A 22,995-nucleotide genomic window follows, 5' to 3' on the forward strand; every position below is an offset into this window, starting at 1 on the left:
TTCCATTTGTTGATCAACTATCAAAACATGCAAATAGAGTGGCTAAGCTCAAATGGGAAAAGGAGGTGTGAAAGATGAGGATCCTTTACAACAAGACTCCCAATATTTTGGTGATCCAAGAGTTTGTTAATGCATACAAGGAGTGGGAGGTCTTATGTGGCACCTTTTTTTAACACAACCAATCTGCGAACCATGAACCACCAGTTGCAGCTTAATTTTCTTGTTTTGAATTGACTATGGATTGTCCAAAACAAAGCAAGGGAAGATGATGAAGAAGACAGTGAAGAGTAATCAGTTTTGGATTGATGCAAAATACAATCTCTATCATTACTTCAATTTTTGAGGTCATCAAATATGGATATGTGCATGCACCTACCCTTGGAGAGGTTTATGGGTATATCAATTTCATGCTTGGCTAGATTAGGTTGGTTGTGTATGAGAGGAACCCCACTCTAGCATTCTATATTGAGCACATTCATCATATTATTCATTTCAAGTAGGAGAAGTTGAAAACTCTTTTCCACATAGTTACCTATGCATCGCATCATAAGTGGTACAAGTCTAGGTTTGGTAGGGTCACACCACTTTAGGATGATGAGGTAAAGGTCGAGTTCTTTCGGTGCATTAATAAGATGTTTGATGTTGAGATTCACTCCGAGTCGACAAAATTTGCAACTCTAACAAGTAAATGTTAATTAAATATTTGTTATTAAATTATTACTATTTACTATCTACATAATAGTAGCTTTAGTTTTACTATTGGGTATGTTAATGAGACATGACAATATGTTACAACTTATTATGTTCCAGGATACCCAGATTTGGAAAAGATGGACATTAGAACTATAGCACATAAGAATCCATATTCATGTGGTGCAAATGTCAAGGATCACAGATGACAAAGATTATCACACTAGCCACTTGATTCCTTTCTCAGGTTCATAGTTCCTCATCTATAGAACCTATTCAAGTTTTACATTAATATTTTATAACATTTAGAGCTTTAGTTTTCTAATTTTCTCATAATGACCATTTGTTTTCTATCTCTTGTTTCTAGTTCCTCAACTTCAAAGAGGAATTCAACTAATTGCAAATTCATCCACTTTGTTAAGAGCAACAAATTTACCTCTAAGAGAGTAGAGAAGTTAATTGTTGTACGCGGTATCTTCTTTATCATAGATCACAGGACACACATGTAAAAAGAGAGCCTAGTAGCACAATGCAATGTGGAGTCATAAGATCCAACTTAGATTGATAATGACAAGACTAAAACAGAAGCCAATGTAGGGTTAGTTGGTGTTCCTTTGGTGGACCTTGACTGTGAGGATTTTGAGTCCAAAAGTTCTAGTGATTAGGACTTTGGATTGGGGTATGATTAAAGGTTGTCGCATTCCTACATTTTGACTTGATTCGTTCATTTCAGATTTTGACATTTTGTACTCATTATGTATTGATCATGATTCATCATATCATGCTGTTCTACTCATTGTAATCATCATCATATTTATGATATCATATTTTGAATTTGAACAATGAAGTTTGAATCTTTGATAGAAATTCATAAATTAGAAAATGATTTGTATGTTTATGTTATTAACTTAGCATGCTTAATAAATTAAATGTTACTATGTCAATATGTTCAATGGTTTTTGTTTATGTTGCAATTTTTCTTTGTTCAAGATTGAATTTGGTGTATTATTTTGAAACATTTTATACTAGCAATTGCACATTTTTATGCATGCAACGATAAGCCAATAGGAGTGACATATTTGATGTGGAATAAAAGTGGAGTATTGCACGTGAATGCAACATTGATTAGTTACATTCAATTAGATAAGGTTAAGACAATAGTTTAATTAGGGTTGAGTTAGTTAATTATATAAGGCTTGGTATTTAATCAAGATTAGTCTTTCAATTGGGTTAAATTTCTATTTAGGATTGACATATGATCATGGTTTAATTATATTTAGATTAAGTTTTAGTTTTGAATTAAGGTTTAGTTATATTTATGGTTATCTTTCAAATTGGATTAGATTAGGGTTAGGATTATGATATATACTTAAAATTAATAATATAATATAGGATTAGGTTAATTTGTTTAGATTGTATATAAAATAAGATTCAATTTTGTTTAGCATAAGTTTTATGATTAGGTTTAAAGATTCATTTCTCAAGTGATCCAAATTTTTCATTGAAGATGGGAGTAGATTTTGGAAGGTGCTAAAAGCTAAATTATTGTTTACTAATCGGATAAAAAGATAGAATTAGAGTTAGGGTTGGATTTTGGATTATAATTCTAATTCTAATTATCTTTTTTTTTTATGTAAGATCACGGTTAGAATTACTTTTTACAATTAGAAATATATTTATAAGCTTTAGATTACATATTGGTTATGGTATTTTTTATTAAATTTACAAATTTTTTAATATACTAGTTGATATTTTTGCACACTTTATTTAGTGAAAGTTAGTCAAACAATAATTCAAATATCTATTATATTTAATAGTAAATATATTAGATAAATTTAATGCATAAGAATTATAGTAATTTGACATTTTTAGTTTTTTTTTACTTACTAACACACACACACACACACACACATATATATATATATATATATATATATATATATATATATATATATATATATATATATATATATATATATATATATATATATATATATATATATATATATAACTTTTCTATTTTTTCTATTTAATTTTATTTGTCATTTCACATAAAACTATTTCATTTTGAAAAATAAAAATAATTTTTAATTTTTAAAATTTATCATCACTTAATTTTAGAATAAATCTAAATCTATATAATTAATCTTTCTATTTTTTTTCAAAGCTTTTATAAGATTTATGAGTTAAAATTATTTATACTTATCAATTAATTTTATAAAAAGTTCAAAACTAAAACTATAAATAAAATTAAATAGAATATATATATATATATATATATAACTTTTCTATTTTTTCTATTTAATTTTATTTTTTGTTTCACATAAAACTATTTTATTTTTAAAAAATAAAAATAATTTTTAATTTTAAAAATGTATCATCACTTAATTTTAGAATAAATCTAAATCTATATAATTAATCTTTCTATTTTTTTGCAAAGCTTTTATAAGATTTATGAGTTGAAGTTATTTATACTTATCAATTAATTTTATAAAAAGTTCAAAACAATTAAAATATTCTCTAAATATGTAAACAATTATAAAAACAAAATGTAAACACAATTCAATTCAAAACTATAAAATAGTAATTATTTATAATTAGAAATACAATGGTAACTATAAAAAATTGGAAACTATAAGATATTCTAAAAATGAGAAGTTTCTATAAACATTATTTAATTAAAAAATAAAAAATGAGAAAAAATAATTTTAATACAAAGTTAACATCCACGGGAAAAGATAATTATCCAATAAAAGTCTTACAACTTTTTCAATAATAAAATACATTTCTAAGAGCAAAGCTCCCACAATAAGTCTATTAGCTTAATAATTAGTATTTTAAGTTATACATGTATAATGTATAATATGTAGCCCACCATCTTTGGTACCCTTATCACTGTCTGCTCGTCATCCCCCATTGTCTCAAAATTGAGTCACCTTTTCTCTTCGCAACCAAAATCCATCCCAAAGTACCCTAGTGCCAATGTTACACTAGATATAAGTGAATAATTGAATTCTTAATAACAACCATAGTTGAATCACTACTCATGAAGCATGGGTCAATGAGTTTGACTCAAAAATCACACAGTTAAATCTTGATAGCAATATCACAATTTGACTTGCTGTGAAAATTATCTCTTATTTATCAATTGATGAGCTTATGGGGCTTTCTAATGAATGGTTCATAAGGCACAACACTTGGTGAAGGTTTTGCAAATGGGTTTGCAAGCTTTGGGTTTAACCATGGAAGAAACTCCGTAGTTAAGCGCACTCAAGCTGGAGTAGTATTAGGATGGGTGACCTCTTGGGAGGTCCCGGTGCTTCACCCCTGTGAGCATCACCTAGATCCAATGAGTGCTAAGTATTCCATTTATTCTCATGAGAGATGGATTCATGTTGAATAACTACTCATAAAACATGGTTCAATGAGTTTGACTCAAAAATCACACAGTTAAATTCTGATAGCAATATCACAATTTAACTTGCTGTGGAAATTATCTCCTACTTATCAACAACCATAGTGTTTTTTGCCCATATATTCAATTATCACATTTTCCCCTTTATTAACTTAATGCTTTTGCCTATAAGGAAAAAAAAACAAAAAAAAACAACAGGCTAACATTATTATTCATTATTCATTTACTTGTTGACGTGCTAGACAAGAAGGAACACTACCTATAGAGATAAAGACTAGTGTAAGAAATTGAGAGGGAATGAAGACGACACCCATTGAAAAAAATAGATTTCTTTTGCATTTTATGCCTGACTTGGCAAGTGATTATCCACGACAATGAAGCAGCAGCAAAAATTGACTTAATTTTGCATGGCTGTTAGAGGAGAAAGAGAAGGTGATATAAAGTAGGAGGTAACATCTTGTGAAGCTTGTCAAAGACTAGGAAAGCTTGTAAAAAGAGACTTCATGCCTGTATCCCACAGAGCCGCAAAGACTATTTCAGAGGTGGGTTATGGACTTCATAGATCCACTCAAGAAGCCTAGTAGATTATGGTGATGCAGCCAAATCATCCTCACAACTGAGCATCTTACAAAACAATAAAAGCGAGGGAATTGCTAGAGAAACTGGAGGAAAGTACAGAAACAAATTCATGTATATGAAGATAACCGCCAGATCCAAGATATATATGCACTCAACAAAAGATAAAGGCTGGCTATTTGTGAGATAGATTATGCAATGCTTGACAGAAATTCAAGCTTGCATTACCGTGATGGGAATGATCAAGCAAAAGAAACCAGCAAAGAATTATAGTATTCGAGTTATTATTACAAAAATTGTGCATAATACAAGGGAACAACTTTGAAGAAACATCCAGATGTCTTATATATCTTACAACAGGACACAAATATATCTTTATCTCTTAGGATATATAGAGAGTTAATTTTTTTTTAAAGATTCAATTCCTAATCTCTTAAACATCGACAGAGCCAAACTAAGATGTTTGATTTAACATTTTTTTATGGGAAATGGTTTTCGAAAAATAGCAGTATATCCTTACATTTATTAATATTCTTCTCTAATGTACTGCTCAAAAGTGAACCAATTAACAAAGGACCCAAAATATTCTCAAAGAAAGTTCTCAAGATTTATGTTAGCGTGCTAAATTCATGTAACTTATTAAATCAGTTGTTCCAAGTTTACTTTTATTTGCTAGATGGCGCAGTAATATTAAAAACATACATTAGACAATCGATCGATCCCATTTACATTATCCATATCTTTAACTTGCCTTCAGTGAAGTTACATACTATCTGTTATTGGGAGGCCAACTCTTCCAAAACTAATTTACAAGGGCTAATTTCCTTGCTTTTATCTTGCTATGCACAGCAACTTTAGGCACCAAATATCAATGTTCTTTGCTAGATTACAGTGTCATCTTTAATTGCTGAATTCTTTAAAACTATAACTATTCCTGAACGGATGTAAAACCCTTCAGATGGTCTATCTGCTTCTTGTATATTCTACATAACATCAAAAACAACAAAATGGAAGACTCTTAGAATAATGCAAACCATATTTACAAGATCAAACGAACAGTTATTAAAAATCTTGCCCATCAGCATCGTTCTCCTCTTCTTCATCCCTCAAATGAACTACCTATTTGTTTTATATTCATCAACTCTGACTTGCAAGGGAAACTAGATTATTAAACCAACTGATTTATATTAGAGGAGAAAGAGAAAGAGATACGAAGTAGGAGGTAATATCTTGTGAAGTTTGCCAATGAATAGAAAAGCTTGTAAAAAGATACTGCGTGCCTCTATCCCATGGAACAATAAAAGCAAGGGAATTGCTAGAGAAACTGGGAAAAAAACCATGTATAAGAAGATAACCACCAGATTCAAGATAGGTCCGCATTCAAGAAATGATAAAGGATAGCTATTTGCAAAATAGATTATGCAATACTTGACAGGCATTCAAACTTGCATTACGCAGATGGGAAGGTCAAGCAAAAGAAACCAACAAAGAATTGTAGTGTACGAGTCATAATTACAAAAGTTGTGCATAATGGAAGGGGACGACTTTCAACAAACTTCCAGATGTCTTTGTTTCTCTCACTTCCACAGATTTACTTCTATTTTTAATGGTCTATATTCTCTTTCAGTTCAATATAGAAACTCTCTCTCCCTTCAGTATATTTCTCTTTCTGTCTTTGTTCATTGTAGAAACATTCTTGTTTATGCTTGTATATATAGATCATTTATGATCTGTGTTTAATAACACATTCATTATTCTACCATAATATAGTCTCACAGCTATTTTTTCGAAAAATAATAATTTCATCATTGAAATTTTTTAAGTTATTTTTTGAACTAGGTTTTGAAAATCTTTAATTTCTTATTGAAATTTTTAGACTAAGATTTTCAAAAAAAAAAAAATTTTCTCCTTTTCACAAGAATTATTTTTTTCCTAAGTTGCCAAGTATGGATGCAGGGTCGAGATTCAAGTTCAAAATTCATCCAAATTTTTTAAGGTTGACCTCAGATTCATTTTGGGTTCATCCATACAAAAACATATATTTTTTAAAAATATGTATGAGTGTGTATATATATGCAACACCAAATAAGTCCATACATCACAATGCTAATAGTAAAGCAACATAGCAAAATACACCACAATATCTATGATTCAGTTCAATAGGATATTAATTGCATTATTCAGCCATACATATAATATGATACACTTGCTTGGTCACATGCATGGAAGATATTTGGATATCAAGGGAACAGTTTGAGAATGAAAAGAATTGTTAAAAGATAACTGCAATTATCTGATTTTTTATTAGTCCCTGCCTTATATTAAGGCAGAGAGCTAATATTTTTATTAAACCCCAGCATTAATTTCATTGCAGAAATAAAATGTAAAAATCTAAGATTTTTAGATATTTATTTTTTAATTCAATTATAACAATCAACTTTCTAATTTTTTAGATATTTATTTTTTAATTCAATTATAACAATCAACTTTCTAATTTTTCATTGGTCAGGGACCAATTTCCTGGTTATAAAGCTCTATTTTTTAATTGAAAAAATCCAGAAAAAACAAGATAAGAACATATTTAATGCTTGTCGGTGTTACTGTTAGATTTTGGTTTCCATTTACGTTAGTTCAATGACATGTCCTTTCGTGGGTGCTTGGTTAATTGCCACAGTTTATTAACCTCTCCACCGTTCACGACCTGCACAAAAACTCCATGGAGAACAAATATCCCACACTCTGGTCCCACAACGAAATTCCCGTAAGAAATTCACCAATAGCAATTTTCGTAGAAATTTCTACAATTCCTCAAACTATCCTCTAACAAGAACTGGACTAGTAAAATTATTTGGCAAAGTGTGCTCGTATAATTAGAAATATTAAAATTTGAAGGTTACACAGTATTTAATTAGATTTCTAGATTTTTATATAAATAATTAGTTATATATATATAAAAGGTAGAGAGAAAAAGGGAATACAAATAATTTTGATTTTCTTTGTAATTATTAGCCTTTTTCAATAATTGATTAGGTTTTTTCTATCATGCAGATATTAATTTCTTATGTTTAAATGTTTAAAAAAAGAATGGTGCAATTTACTATTTTTAGCATTAATTTTACAAGTGAATAAAATAAATGTTTTGTAACATTTTAAAAGTATGAATTGTGAGAAATTTCAAAGATGTTTTATATTACTATCATCAAACATAATTTTGTGTCAAAAATAAATAGTGGCATGTTCTTTGCCTTTTACATCTAGAATTTGTGAGATGTTCCTAAAGATTTATATTGTTCGATTAAGGGTTCAACCCCACTAAAAGATAGAACATATGTGACCAAAAGACAAAAAATAAGATTATGCATGTTGGTTAAACTATCTCAATATGTTGTTAAACTAGTACCATTAGTCCAAAAGTCTACCACATATAGATCCAACATACTAATTCTCATAACATGGTTGTGATGTGTAGTTACAAATTGATCTATAAATCTCCACCATAGATGTCATACTTCTTATTTCTGGTACCTTTATGTCATACCCATTGTACACATAGGTGTGACTGCTAGTTTGCTTCTTACTTCACAATCTTGGAGTTTGCCAATTTTACAAGGTAGGACAATTGTATGTCAATTTTTCATACTCTGATTGTTGTCTTCATTTGCAATGACCAAGATGAAGAAGATATCTACCCTATTTTACTTATTGGAATGGTTTAGATGAGAATTTACAGTACTGAATAGGTGAAAAAGATATGATACCTTTGAATCTGAGGCTTAAAATTAGAATCTCAACTTTTGATCTAGCCTGGATAGAATTCCTCTAACCAATACAAAACAAGAGCTCCGATAGAGCTTGAGTCCCTGCCTTTTGTCAAAATAGAGGATAATTTTTGTGTGGTTTTGCATAGTTATTGAGGAGGTAAGAGCAAATTATTCATATTCTAATTAGGAAAATTTATTTTGGAAGATTTTAATTCATGTGGACAAACATAGGCATAAGAAATAGAATTGTATCTAAAATCAAATTCTAAATTTACCATCAAGCTATTTTGAAATAATAAAATTCATAAATTCATTTCTTGGAAATTAAAAAAATCGATGTTAGCATTTAAAAGTGAAACTATGACTGGAAAATAATTAATTGTTTTGTTTTACAATCCTAAATAAATTGATAAAAATCATATTGTGATTTTTAGGGTTTACTTCAAGACATTTTATGATGTTTAGTGGTTTTTTTAGAGCATTATATGTGATTTTTATCAATTTATTTAGGACTGTAAAACAAAACAATTAATTATTTTCCACTCACAGTTTCACTTTTAAATGCTAACATCAATTTTTTTAATTTCCAAGAAATGAATTTATGAATTTTATTATTTCAATAATAGCTTGATGGTAAATTTAGAATTTGATTGTAGATAAAATTCTATTTCTTATGCCTATGTTTGTCCACATGAATTAAAATCTTCCAAAATAAATTTTCCTAATTAGAATATGAATAATTTGCTCTTACCTCCTTGATAACTATGCTCAAACCACACAAAAATAATCCTCTATTTTGACAGAAGGCAAGGACTCAAGCTCTATCGAAGCTCTTGTTTTGTATTGGTTAGAGGAATTCTAACCAAGCTAGATCAAAAGTTGAGATTCTAATTTTAAGCCTCGAATTCAAAGATATCATATCTTTTTCAGAGACATTCTTTTATAATCGTCAATTTGGATTTCCTCAATAACCACATTTTCATTTTCATTCACAAATGCATAAATGGCAGACAAACCATTTTTCTTGATCTTTTTAATGGTCACTTTAGGGTTAGCAAGCTCAAATAGAGCAAACTAGGCAGAAAAAAACACTTTAAAAAAGTAAATAAAAATGTTTTCAGACCAAATATAGCCCTAGTCGTTGGGCAACAAATTCTTCAATATTTGCTACAAATTTTGCCCGAGTTCCTCTAATAGAATTTGCAGCAAATTCATAGCTCAACAAGAGAATTTGGCGAGAATTTGACAAGGACCGAACTTTGTATAGAATTGAACCAAACTTCGAGGGTTGTTCGAGAGAATAAGATAACTTAGGCTTTTTCCTCAAACCCAATTAGGGATTCTTAGCAGGGTTTTCTTAGAAGGGAATTTGTTATTTATTTGGCATTTTTTTTAATTGATGTCATTGTTCTTAGCATTTTTCTTCTTTTTTTGCAAATCTGTGGCTTTCTAGGTGTGTTTCTCATACAATAGTTGCCATTTTTGATGTCATCTAGGGCTTTTTAAATGGATTCACAATAAAGGCATGTATTTTTCCACCATTTTTAGAGTCACATCTCCCATTTTTTTGGTTTATCAAAAACAGCTAGGGTTTCTTTCGAATATTTCCATGTCATTTTTTAAAACTTTTTGCAAATTCTTGGACGATTTTTGCAGATCTCAACTAGGTCGATGTTTTTTTTTTTTGGATTGCATCGTTTTTGGTCCTTGATTTTCTGGGTTTTTCAAGATCTCTTCTGGGTAACCTTTCATTTTTCCTAGGTCTCCCATCAATTTGCCTTGAAGTTTGTGCCAAATTGATATTCATATTTTTTTGCATCGAAAAAACATGCCACGACATCTCTCGCCAATCTTCTCTTGGAAGGCAGTCAATGATTCAACAAGAACTACAACACCTGGAAGCTAAGAATGATGATGATCTTTGCTAACTGTCACGTGAGGTGCTTCTTTTGGGTATCGAGACTCGTCCTACCATAGTTGATGCTACTCAAGAGAAGTTTTATGAGTGTAATCGTGAAGCAGTTACACTTATAAAGCTTCTAGTTATTGATGATCAGTTGCCTTGAATGTCGTCTGTCAAGACAACTACAAAGATCTAAAAAACACTCAAGGATCACCACAAGACATTAGATAAAAGTAAAGCCTTCTTTCTGAGAATCAACTATTCTCTATTATTATGAATAAGCACATGTCCTTGCAAGAACATCTTCTAAAGATTAAGAACATCAGAGATCAATTTGAGGTCATTGGCCGTAGAATAGAGGAAGAGGATATGGTGGTGGTTACTCTAAAAAGTCTTCCATCATCCAACGAGCACTTTATTGAGACACTCAACATTTCCACAACTAATGTTGACATCAAATTTCTAGATTAGTGCACCAAACTTCTACAACAGAACTGTTGGAAACAATAGCTTGGCAGCAATGCTCCTTCATCCTCCTCTAAACAAGCATTTTCAACCCAATCCTTTAACAAGGATAAAGCCCATCTCGGTCATCTACTCAGTCTCAGAATAGCCACAAGAAGAAGCAAATCCAGTGCAACTATTGCCACAAATTTGGTCATTGATCTAAGAATGCAAGACTCGCATTGCTTCTGACCAACAGAAGCAGGTAGGGTCTCAACTACAAGACAATATTGCAGATCATGTAAAGCTCGCTGATCAGCCTGAGTCTGCTTTTTATGCCTTTTGAAGATTCTCCCGCAGATTTTTTGTTTTGAAGTTAGATTGGCCATTAAGGGAGGGGATAAAAGTAAAATCTCCCTAATTTTGTTTCTCTCTTCCATTGATTTACGTCTATTTCTAATGGTCACTCTTGTTCTATGTTTCCATATTCTCCCTATTCAATATGAAAATTCTCTCTCTCTCTTCAGAATGTTTCTATTTCTTTCTCTTTATTCATTATAGAAACATTGTTGTGTATACTTGTATTTATAGACCATTCATGATCTCTGTTTAATAACATATATATTATTTGACTATAATACACTTCAGATTTAAAAAATTAGTATTTGAAATATGTTTCACTTTGTTCAACTGCAACCTAGTTTACAAGTGAAGTAAATGGAGGATTTCAAATTCAAAATATATGTTCATCATGGATTTTAATTTGCTATTACTAATCCCTCATTGCTAGGATTACTCAACAAAAATATAACAGTTACATGCAAATATAACCAATAATGCAAAAAACATAAAGCACACAAAAATAGAATAGAAGACACAGATTTAATGCATTTCACCCAATCTTGGGCTATGACCACCAAATAGAGAATCCAATATTGTTCTCTCGTAATTCAACCTGATTGTAATCTGCAACCCCTTGCAACTTAATACCATTGCAAGAGGCTACTAAATCATCATGTAAAAATCCATAAACCTAAGCCATTTTATACAAGACTTCTGTTGGTTGCAAAATTAGGGTTAGAATATGTTGTCCAATAAAGAAGTAACTACTAATGCATTTTACAATAATAAAGTCATTTGTGCTGTTTTTGTTTTTCTTGACAAGCATGAGGGACCACTCGAACATCATCTTTTGAAGTATCATCGAACATTACATAATCATTTTCTTTCTTATCGGGCTACTAAATAGATCTATGTACACCACTTTCTCATATCCAATAGGTATACATTTCTTTGACTTAGATTCCAACTTAGTTTTGTTTTCAAAAACTACACGTCCAAATGTTTCACTGAGGAGGCTTCAAGGTAAATAGCTTCCTACATGAAGAAGAAGCAATTTACAAATCTGCCATTATAATCAATCAAGAACTTGATAATGTTGGAGTATCAAGAGCTATTTTCTTATCACTAAGGGATTGATTAAGTGTACAAGATAAGGATGTTGAGGTGGTCCCCATTCATCTTCAACCAATTAGAAAGCTTGAATTGCACATATCCAAACACTTTCAATCAGATAATGCCAAGTGTACATTTGGAGTTCACATTAGGTCTCTTCCTAACCAATTTTTTGATTGGTCACTTGAAGTATTGTAATTTTCTTATTGGCCCACAAGCTGGTGCTTTATGTAATTGGATAAGCATTTATGCTTGTGCCTATTAGGTAGATTATAGCTTTGATGACATAATCTTGGCCCTTGATTTCAAATCAAGCTTAGCCACTAACTGTACTTGGAAGTTGGAACTACGATATAAATCTCACTCTCATTTATTTAAAAAAGAGGCTTGGAGAGGTTGTTGCAAAAATTTTGCCAAATTGTTCTTAATTTACTATTGGCTTTTATGGTGAATTACTTGTATCATTTTTGAGTATCGCATGGTTTCTACATTTCCTCACTCAATTTAGTATTTCATTTAATGTTGAGTAGAAGTAGTTTAGTTGGATGGAAGATATTTTAGATGCATCTTTGTGAAACTCATCCAATACATACTACTAGTTGCTTGATGATTGTAAGTTTTCGTTGTGTGGTTAACTAGCATATTTACGAGCTTAACTTCAATTATTGCTTACATATTGATATATATCTATGGATGGTGTCAATGTCATTGTAATAGTTTGAGTTATTTTATTGGAGTTGATGACAAGACCAAATCTAGTAGAGTCGCAAGGATATTCACAATCTCTTGCATCTTACAATAGAATTAGTTTAGACTCATAAATCCTCAATTCCATTTGCACTTTACTTGACAATCAATTAGTAGTTCATTGCGTAGTTGGCATAATTGTCGAGGTTTTTACTCAAGTGAGTTCTTGGCAGATTTAATCACAGAGTAAAAACTCACCGTGTTTTTGCATTGAGTGAGCTTTTGAAAACGACTTGGCCACGTTTAAAGACAATGGGATAAAGGGAAAGAACGATATTGTTTTGTTTGCCAGTTAATTTTCTGCGTTGGGAGGCTCCAGCCTAGGGGAGAAAAAGGGTTCCAAGCTATTGAGAGCTAATTGCAAGCTATTGAAGGCGGCTTTGACTATATTTCAAGAGGATTTCAACCCATTTTGGAAGAAAAGTCTATTTCCCAAGTATGGTTGTTGAGTTCATTTTTGGACTTTTAAAAAATGTTCTATTTTTTTTTTTGTTGCATGTAAATGAATTCAAACTCATTTCTAAATAGTTAGAAATGATTTTGAATTATTCGAAAACATTTCAACTCTATGTTTGACAATTTTTTTTGAAACTATTGCTGATTTTAGAATAATATGTAGGTTTTTTTATAACAAACACTAGCATGCCCAAAAAACAATTACTAATTCACCTAGTCTTTGTTTCTAAGTTCTAACTTTGTTTCATCAATTTTCTATAAATTTTAATTTATGTTTTGAATTTATATGTGTAGGTCAGCAGTTAAGCCTTAAAAAAGCAATTTCACTTAGAACTCCCTCATTGAGAAGATATCATTCACAAGGAATTGCACTTCAAAATTTTCCCTCTATACAATGATCCTGGGAATTCTCGTCTTGTACTTACTCTCTTAGAGGATCTCTTCGCCCAAGGATGCCTATTAGACTCTCTTAGAATCTAATATAAATCTTCCAATTTTCTAGTGAAAAGTCATTATTTCCAAGTATCCACATATGCAAAATAGTAGTTACTAAAATGTTGGTTCTTCAACAACATTTCAATGTATGTGGCTAATAGTCCCTATAATTTGGTGAATGCAATTTCAATATTGAGCGAAGGATACAAGCCCCCTTCTTGAAGGATTTGAGCGAAAGGTTAGTATTTTACAATTTAGTAACTACAAATAATTGAAATCCACTTGAGTTCATTGTTATATTTTAAATCTTAATTGGCATTTCTTTTTTTTTACTAACACTTTATTACACCTAAATTTTGTAGGTTGCTTGACAATGCAGTTGATAGGGCAAGAGTATTGATAGAAGACCAAAAGAAAGGGTGGAAGAAATATGGCTGCACCATTTAATCTGATGGGTGGACAAATGGAAGAAGTAGAACCATTATTAATTTGTTGGCTGCTTGAAAAGATGAAGTGGTATTTTGGAAATCTGTTGATGCCTCCAATAAAGTGAAAAATACACACACATTTGCTTTAATGTTGGAGGACATTGTCATGGAGGTGGGAGTAGTAAATATGGTGCAAATCATCATAGATAATTCAGCAACATATGTGGCAATAGGGAAATTTAATTTTTTATGTTCAATATGAATCATGAATGTAATGCTATGGTATTATTCAATTTAGATTTGATGTAAATATGAAAAATTTGTAAATGATGATTGATTTTTTATTAATCTTTTAGGTAGAATCTTTCAAGAGAGGCATCCCAAACTTTTTTGGTCACCTTGTGTAGCACATTTCCTTGACCTTCTTTTGGAGGACATAGGAAAACTTGTATGGGTGAGTCCAATTGTGGAAGATTCAAAGCAAGTCACCAAATATATCTATAATTACCCATGCATTCTCAGTATGATGAGAAGGATCACTAAAGATTGAGATTTGGTGAGACCCGCTATCACAAGGTTTGCAACGGTGTTCTTGACGTTGCAAAGTATTATCGACACAATATTGCCTCTAAAACAAATGCTTATGTCTACAGATTAGGTTGCTTCACCTTACGCAAAGAAGCCTAAGGAGAGTTTGTGGCAGGGATAGTCTTTGATGATAGGTTTTATGAAAAGACTACTGAGATTGTGGAGGTATCTTCAAGAATCAAAACTTTTTTTTTTAGTTGATTCAAGTTTCATTATTAATTTGCAACTTACTATGTTAGTAACTAATTTGTATTTTTCAAATTTCAAATGTAGATGTCTATGCCCTTGGTTAAATCATGCGCATATGTGATGGGTAACAATCCCCAATGGGATGTTTTTATGAGGCCATGGATAAGGCCAAAGAGGCTGTTAGAAATTACTACCATGCGGGCAGACTCAAATTTGACCCCATTTGGGAAATAATTGATAGGAGGTGGAACAATATGCTCCATCAACCCATTCATGCAGCAAGCTACTTCGTCAACCCCAAATTCAAGTACTATGATTCTACTTAAGATTTTACTAAGACATCATTTTACTTTATATTTTAAGGTTGTGTACTAAGACTTGATTTCATTTTCTGTTTGTTTTAGCGCTAATGATTCTTATTCAGGTCCTAATGGAGAGGTCATGGAGGGTCTCTCTAGATGCATTGAGAGTATGATATCCGATGAAACGGATAGAGACCTTGTTGTGACCTAACAACTAGTCTATGTGGAATCGAGGGGTACTTTGTTCTCGTCTAGGCTAGCAAAGAGAGCAAGAAGCACTTAAGCACCACATAAACCATCAAAGTTTGAACTTGAAAACTTTTGCAAATTGATAAGTTGTGTTTTCTAATTATCTTTTTTCATTGCTTTATAACTTATTATATTTTGTGTTGCATATAGTTGGTGGTCAAGTTGGGGTGGAAATATCCCCATTTAAAGAAATTTGGACTCAATGTCTTGTGCCAACCTTGTAGTGCATCCCACTATGAGCGCAATTGGAGCTTATTTGAGTCCATTAGCATAAAGAAAAGGAATAGATTAACTCAAATAAAGCTCAATGACCTTGTTTATGTGCACTATAATCTTAAGTTGCGCATAAAAATGACATAGAGTTCAAGATTACCTGGTTCACTTGATTTGGATAAGATAAATGCTTATTCTGATTGGACAGCACAAGAGTCGAGTCCACTGTTTTCAGCAGAGAAGGTTGCTGATTTGGAGAGGCAGGCCATGGAGGGGGGTGCTGGAACAGATTTTCATTTCACAATGGATGACCTTGTGGACGAGGACAATGAGGATTCAGACTCAAAGGAGGCATTACCAGTGTCATATATAGGAGGAGACACATCAGCTTCCAGGAAGCAAAGCCAATCGGTAAGGATGCCAAGCGAGGAGGCATAGCCACGGACTTTGCAATCATGTAGCTCACACCCAATCCCAGTGTGGGGCACCTCTTCAAGGACTAGACCCCCCCTCTTTTCTGCTAGTAGAGATAGAAAGAGGAAGATGTGATTGTATTGATGTATTTACTATTTAGTATTTACTTCTAGACTTCTAGTTTGAAAGAAACGATTTACTATTTTGCTTCCCTCGATCAGCATTCCTCATGACAATGTGATTTTGTACCCACTATGCATTTAGATATACCTAAACTCTGCTTGTTTCTTTTGTGTTCTCTTTAATTAACTCATTGAATGCATCTTCTCATCAAAATTTGCAAAAAAAATTAATTAATTAAATTTTAGCAATTTTTTTAGGTTCCTAATTTTTTTTAAAAAAAATTGACCGATTTTTTCCCGAATAAACTTTTAAAGGCTTAGCAAGTTATTGTCAAGTGAGAGTTTTCCAACTATGGTTCATTGCATTCAACTGCCATATCATTCATAAGTCAAGTTGATAAACCTTAGTGAACTAGTGTTAAGTCCCGAAGTGATACCAGCATATCACAAAGTCCATGATTAGAAGGAGGCTTGGGGTTGTCTCATTTGATCACACAACCATATACATTTATCATAAGAGCTTCCTTGTTCAAGAGAGAGTTGAATATTTGGTGTTTCATTTGGGTAGAAGTATTTGATTCTGCATGTTGAATTGGTCATAAAACTCGCATCAACACTCCCCAACAATTGTGACTCCATTTTTGTTCAATTAAGTGACTTTTCTACCTTACTTGATTGGAGTCAAGTGGAAGACTTGTTTTTAGAGAGGTGTTTAGGTTGCATGGGCTCCCTAAAGCCATTGTTAATGATCAAGACAACTGATTTCTTAGTATATTTTGGTGGGAGCTATTCTACTTAGCAGGTATGAAATTGAAGCGAAGCACAAGTTATCTACCTCAGATTGATGATTAGACAGAGATTGTCAATAAATGGATTGAGGGCTATCTTTGTAATTATGTTGCACAGCAGCCACGTGCTTTGGTTAGATGCTTACACTTAGATGAGCATTGCTAGAATACCACCTACCACAGGTCGACATGTCACTGATCATGATGCTCTATCATTTTTAGATTTGACCTTTGACAGCAGTAAAATTCCTCAGGCGAAGGATATGATGCCAAGACATCCTGACATCCTTAAAGCACTTAAAAATAATCCTCTGCATGCCCAAAATCAGCAGAAAATGCATGCAGACAGGCATTGAGTTGAGAGGTTATTTGAGATTGCAGATAAAGTTTTCTTGCACCTAGCCATATACAGAGTCTATATTTAAGAAAAGCAGTGTAAAAAAACTCAAGCCACGTTTTTATGGCCCTAACATGATTTTGAGAAGAATCATAAAGGTTGTTTATGAATTGGAGCTTCCAAAGGGCTGCAAAATCCATAATGTATTTCATGTTTCTTGCCTCAGCAAGGCTTTGGGCCAGCACACAACATCATCTCCATAACCACCACCTCGTAATGTGAAAGGAAATTTAGTTCTACTTCCTAACAATATCATGGATATGAGGGAGAGAAAGTTGAGGAACAGGATGATTCATGAATATTTTGTGAGATGGAAAGACCTACAAGTAGTGGATGCTACTTGTGAAGGAGAACAGATTTTACAGCATCCCAATCTGCAACTACCTAAGGACCACTAATCTCGGGAAAGGAGGATTGTAGTGTCCTCTTCTGCCTAGCACTCATTTAATAATTATTGTTGCTACATATGTTGTTCTTGTAGGCTAGGACAAAAATATTACAGGTATAAAGTTATTATTTAATTAAAAATGGAAGACCTTCAAGTTTATAATTTATTCATATTTAAATAAATATAATTGGACCTCACTTTATTGTTTGAAGCAACCTTACTATAAGTTGTTTTTGAAGAAGAAGGGCGATATAAAATAAGAGAATGCAATGGGTATTATTCATTGGACTGTGCTTATGTTTCATCTAAGACTTTTCTCCAAGGGCTTGAAGCTTTGCTTGGGGATCTGCTAACCCTACGACAAAACCCCTAGAGGTTGCTTGCTGGGCTGGACAAAAACCCAAGTCCCTTCTCTTGATGGGTCTATCTCACAATCCATAATGGCACTTTAGTTTTCAATAACAAAGGCTTAAAATCATTTTTGTTACAGAATCTCACGAATTCATTACACAGAGGATACTGCTTGTTGCTAAAAATACACCATACAGCTAGGAGATCATCATTATTCCTCCCATGTGCAGACTTAGTGTGAATTATAGGTGACCATTGGGCTTACACATACTGTGGGGTATTCATAATTTGCAGGGTTGTTTCATTACTGTGATATTTTTGTGGACAGCTGTAATTTGGTTCATTGTGGGAGATTTTGGAAGGATAGATAACGAATACATCTCCTAGCAGTGATTCTTCTTGCAAGGGCTCAAATATCCAATATTTATTGATTAGTGTTCCGTATTCTTGTGATTAGCTGTAGCTTCTTGAAAAGCACTTCCTCATCATATGGGCACTATATATATTCTTTCAGAACGATTTCAATAATATCAAGATTCAAGATAATACATAAGAAGTTTAATATCTATCCTTGATAATTCTGTCTTTTATCTTTCATTGCAAATTTATATCGTTCCATGCAAAATATTATCCATGTAGTAAAAGAAAGCTTTAAGTGAACAAACAAATCAATTCCATGAGTCCACAAATATCAGAGAAAAGGATATTTCATGGTGGTTGAAGATTTTTCTTCATGAAGTCTCAACCCTCGCATCTCCAAATCTCTCCCTTTGCAAGATCAACAATACAAACCTAGACATCGCTGCCAATTTATGAACAAAATCATTTATATTTCTTACCTCATAATGCACCACTGATCATCATCAAGGATCTTTTGCTTCTCACTTTTTTCCTTAATTATATTTTCCTTTGGTTATCTAGCATTAACTATCAACAATTCTAGAGGATCCTATAACTCAAGCATACTCTCTAAAAGAAATCTAACACAAATATCTAGTTTCCAAAAAATTAAAGAATTCCTTCCTCTAAAAATTCTTGAAGAGAGCTAATGAGGTATGATGGTTGCAAATAATCATCTATATTATCTCACACTTCTGACACCATGCCTTTCAATGCGCTATTCAACACATGATAAAAACATGGGCTCCAAAATAATATGCTCGTAAGCACCCTCCACCATCGTGCTAACTTACACAGTCATACTAAATCAATAACCACATAAGCAATATGAGGCCTGAATCTTCTCTAACATCCTTCAAAATACAAAACTGAAAGTTTGCATCTTTCTAGTCCCTTGAACAATCAATAGCTTTAGAAAAATTAGACTTGCCTACACATGTGGCTATGGTATCGATGAGTGGTTGATTTCTAACTTGGTCCAACCATTCATGAAGATAGGAAGCTCATCCTTAGTCATGTTTGCCTCATGTCCACCGAAAAACTAATCTTAGAATAATTTTTATCAGATAAGTTGGCAAAGTTTAAGTTCTTTAGGGAGGCATATGAGAAACTAGTAGCTTGTGTATCTTTCAACAGTTATTTGATACAGGGAAACCATGCCATCTATTTACTTCTACCTTCTTAGCTCTGGTTATCTTATAACCTTAACCCTACGTGTTGTAATACCTAAATGGTGATTATATACTCTAATATAGTTGTCTCTTAAATCTTTGTTGCACAAACGACATAACCAAACTCTACATCCCATGAGAAGAGATTTACAAATCACAGAAGAGATGTACAAAGCCATTACATATTACAAAAGAGATTTTTAGCGGCTTGAATGGCCCCATTCCATTACGTCTCAAGACGAGAAAAGCACATTCAAATAGGTTATGTAGATGTCATAGTTCACCTATTAATACTCCCGCATTGTAATGAACCCCCAGTTAACCCAAATCTTTGAGTTCCATGTCAACTTTTTATGTCAATTACCCTTATTGCAGCTCATGTTGTTTAGACACAAACAAACTGCAAATTGAATAAAGAAATTCAAGTCAACAAAGAAATTTGGGCTGCCAACCTAATATTCGAACCACAAACTACAAAGTTTCCCTTCTTTATTAGTGTTCATTGTTCAAATATCAATAGACTATCACTATCTATATCATAGATGGAAACTCTCCCTCGGCAAAAATTTCGCCAAGCCCCAAAATAATGATAGAAAATTTGGCCAATTTTCAAAAAGCTCGGGAAAAAACTTGGGTATCTAAAAAACAGCCAAGTTTAGTTTAAAAATATTTTTTTTTTGCAAAATTCAATGAGAAGATGCATCCAATGAGTTACCTAATGAGCACACAAAAGAAACAAGAAGAGTTAAGCTATATATAAATGCAAAGTGGGTGCAAAATCACATTCTCATGCGAAGTGTTTCTAGCGAGAAGAAAAATAGTCAACAATTTCTATAAAACTAGAAGCAAATACATCATTGTACTTAGTTTCTATAAAACTATAAGTAAATGCAACATAGTAAATAGTTTCAACTTTCTATAAAACTAGAAGTAAATATATCATAGCAAAATAGTCCAAGAGTGAGTTTTAGCAATTTTAGCTTGCTAGAAAGTAATACTTGTCTTGGGTGTGAACAAGTGGTTGAGTTAAGTTTGTCAGGACTCAAGAACATAGAATTGAAACCAAATGATTTATAAGAAAGTGAATTAGAATCATTAGAAAATCCTTGTTCCAGCTTCAAGTTCACCTTAAATAGCCAAGACAAGTTGTGGGAGATAACATTGTTGAAGGAATGCTTAATCTTGAAATTTGGCTAAGCCTAGAATTTTTTGAAAACCCCCAAAATCTAGAATTTGTATCTTAACTACTATGAAGTTGAAACTGTTTAGTAACATGGATTGTTTTCTACAAATGTAATAACACTGTCATTGTTATTAGTGTTTTCCAAATCCATATTTGAAAAGTTATAAATATGAGCAAACAAGACATGTCTCTGTGGTTAAACATCATTAGATAATTAAATATTAACAATAATATAAATTAACCAAATATATATATATTAGAATATTTGTCTAAATGATGATTTACCATCAACAATGTATCTCATGACTAAATCAATCCAACTAAGCCTACAAACTTAACACTCCCTCCTAGCTAGGGAGGATTGATATAGAACACATTATGCTCTCATGAATATGAAGAGATATCATCTTAGTATGATATTCCTAGAATGGCATATTTAAGGATCTCAACATATATCCATCAACTTAGATGTTATCTCTCAATATAATCCGAAGTATGTTTCAACAAGAAATATCAATCATATGATATTCATTCTTTTGGTATGTGCACTGGCATCAAATCCTTGATGCCTACCAAAAGAATATGTTATATCCTAGTAGGGTATGAGTTATCTGATCTTCAGCACTCTGGGACAACAACTTAATGAAGTTGATCAAACAACTAATAATTAACATGTCATGAACTCTATCATGACAAGTATCATGATCTCTGGCACTCTAGGATGGCAAGTTAATTTAGTATGATTATGATACATTCGTTAACATGATTCATGACTACTGGTACTCCAAGACAACTTAATGTAGTCTGTCATGAGAACAAGTCAAGCTATTGATAAGATCGTCACCTTACAATAACAACCCTCCAAATATATATGTATCAATGAAAGATCACCACCTTTCATGACATAATCCACATATGCAAAATAGTAACTACCATGAGCCAAGTAAGAGGGTGAAACAAGGACTTTCACCTCAACTTCTCTCTCACATAGAAGAATGCATTACAAGGAATTTCACTTATAAAAGTCTCCCTCATAGAGAATATATCATTCACAAGGAATTGCATTTCAAAATTTTCCCTCTAATAATGATAGTGAGAAGTCTGGTCCTGTAGTTATTCCTTTCGAGGCTCTCTTCGCCCAAGGTTGCCTATTGGACTCCCTTAGAATCTAATATCAATCTTACAATTTTCTAGTGATAAGTCATTACTTCCTCATGATGTACATGGGAGTAGACCCATCAAAATCATGCAGTCACACACATGTATTTCGAGACTCCCTCTAAGTATCAATCTTCTAAGTTCTTGCATTTCCTTTGAAGACTTTGAAGAAGTGTCATACTCCCTCTTTATGTAGAAGGGTACTCGTAATCTCAATCATCAAAGATATTTGCTTCTAAAGCCTCACTTTATCTAGCCTAATCACAACTTCTTTGAAGCTAATGTACCATTCTTCTTTTCTTACAAGATCAACTTAAGATACAAAGGAAAAGATCGAGTAAAATAACTCACATGATACATATAAAAATGCAACTGACAGAGACTATAGTGAGTAGATAAATGTAATACTTAAGAATAATAAATACTTATCTATACATCAACATCCTTGATATTAATGAATCCAATAAAGGCTTGTCACATCAAAAAATGCCTCCCATGGGGAATGGAACATTGGTTAACGTAATTATCCGCCCCGCCAGAATGTAAAATTCCCACTCCTTTTATGCATCCCTACTTCTCCATTAATTTCCATTATATGAAGTCGACCATCGTTTGTTTTAGTAACCATCACAAGATCGCTTTGAACAATGGATCATGAAACTTCTTATTCTTGTTGTCTTTTGCTCAAAATATGCTCCCCAATTTGTTAGACTTTATTGTTATGCTACATGACATGTAGTAGTCAGCCAACCTTTGACTTGTCTTCTAGCAT

At 32.3% G+C, this 22,995-nt stretch overlaps 1 protein-coding gene across 5 annotated transcripts in view; it reads right to left on the reverse strand.

Annotated features, from left to right (window-relative positions):
* LOC149539946 (glucose-1-phosphate adenylyltransferase large subunit 1-like) overlaps positions 1–22,995 on the reverse strand; it is a 180,541-nt gene that overhangs the window by 66,738 nt on the left and 90,808 nt on the right. For 2 of the 5 annotated variants that reach the window (XR_016356325.1, XM_089801159.1), the window contains one exon: positions 5,267–5,664. The exons of 1 other annotated variant lie outside the window; for it this stretch is intronic. Coding sequence is in view for 3 of the 4 variants with exons in the window: in XM_089801159.1 (XP_089657285.1) it covers positions 5,563–5,664 (102 nt within the window). In the remaining variant the exon portion in view is untranslated. Of the gene's footprint in view, positions 1–3,409; positions 3,664–5,266; positions 5,665–7,105; positions 7,421–22,995 lie in introns of those variants that run through there. 2 more of the 5 variants (XM_089801160.1, XM_089801161.1) reach the window with 2 other exon arrangements.

This window comes from Cupressus sempervirens, chromosome 9 (assembly GCF_028749045.1).
Source record: "Cupressus sempervirens isolate cs-2001-9-10 chromosome 9, ASM2874904v1, whole genome shotgun sequence".
Classification (NCBI taxonomy): Eukaryota; Viridiplantae; Streptophyta; class Pinopsida; order Cupressales; family Cupressaceae; genus Cupressus; species Cupressus sempervirens.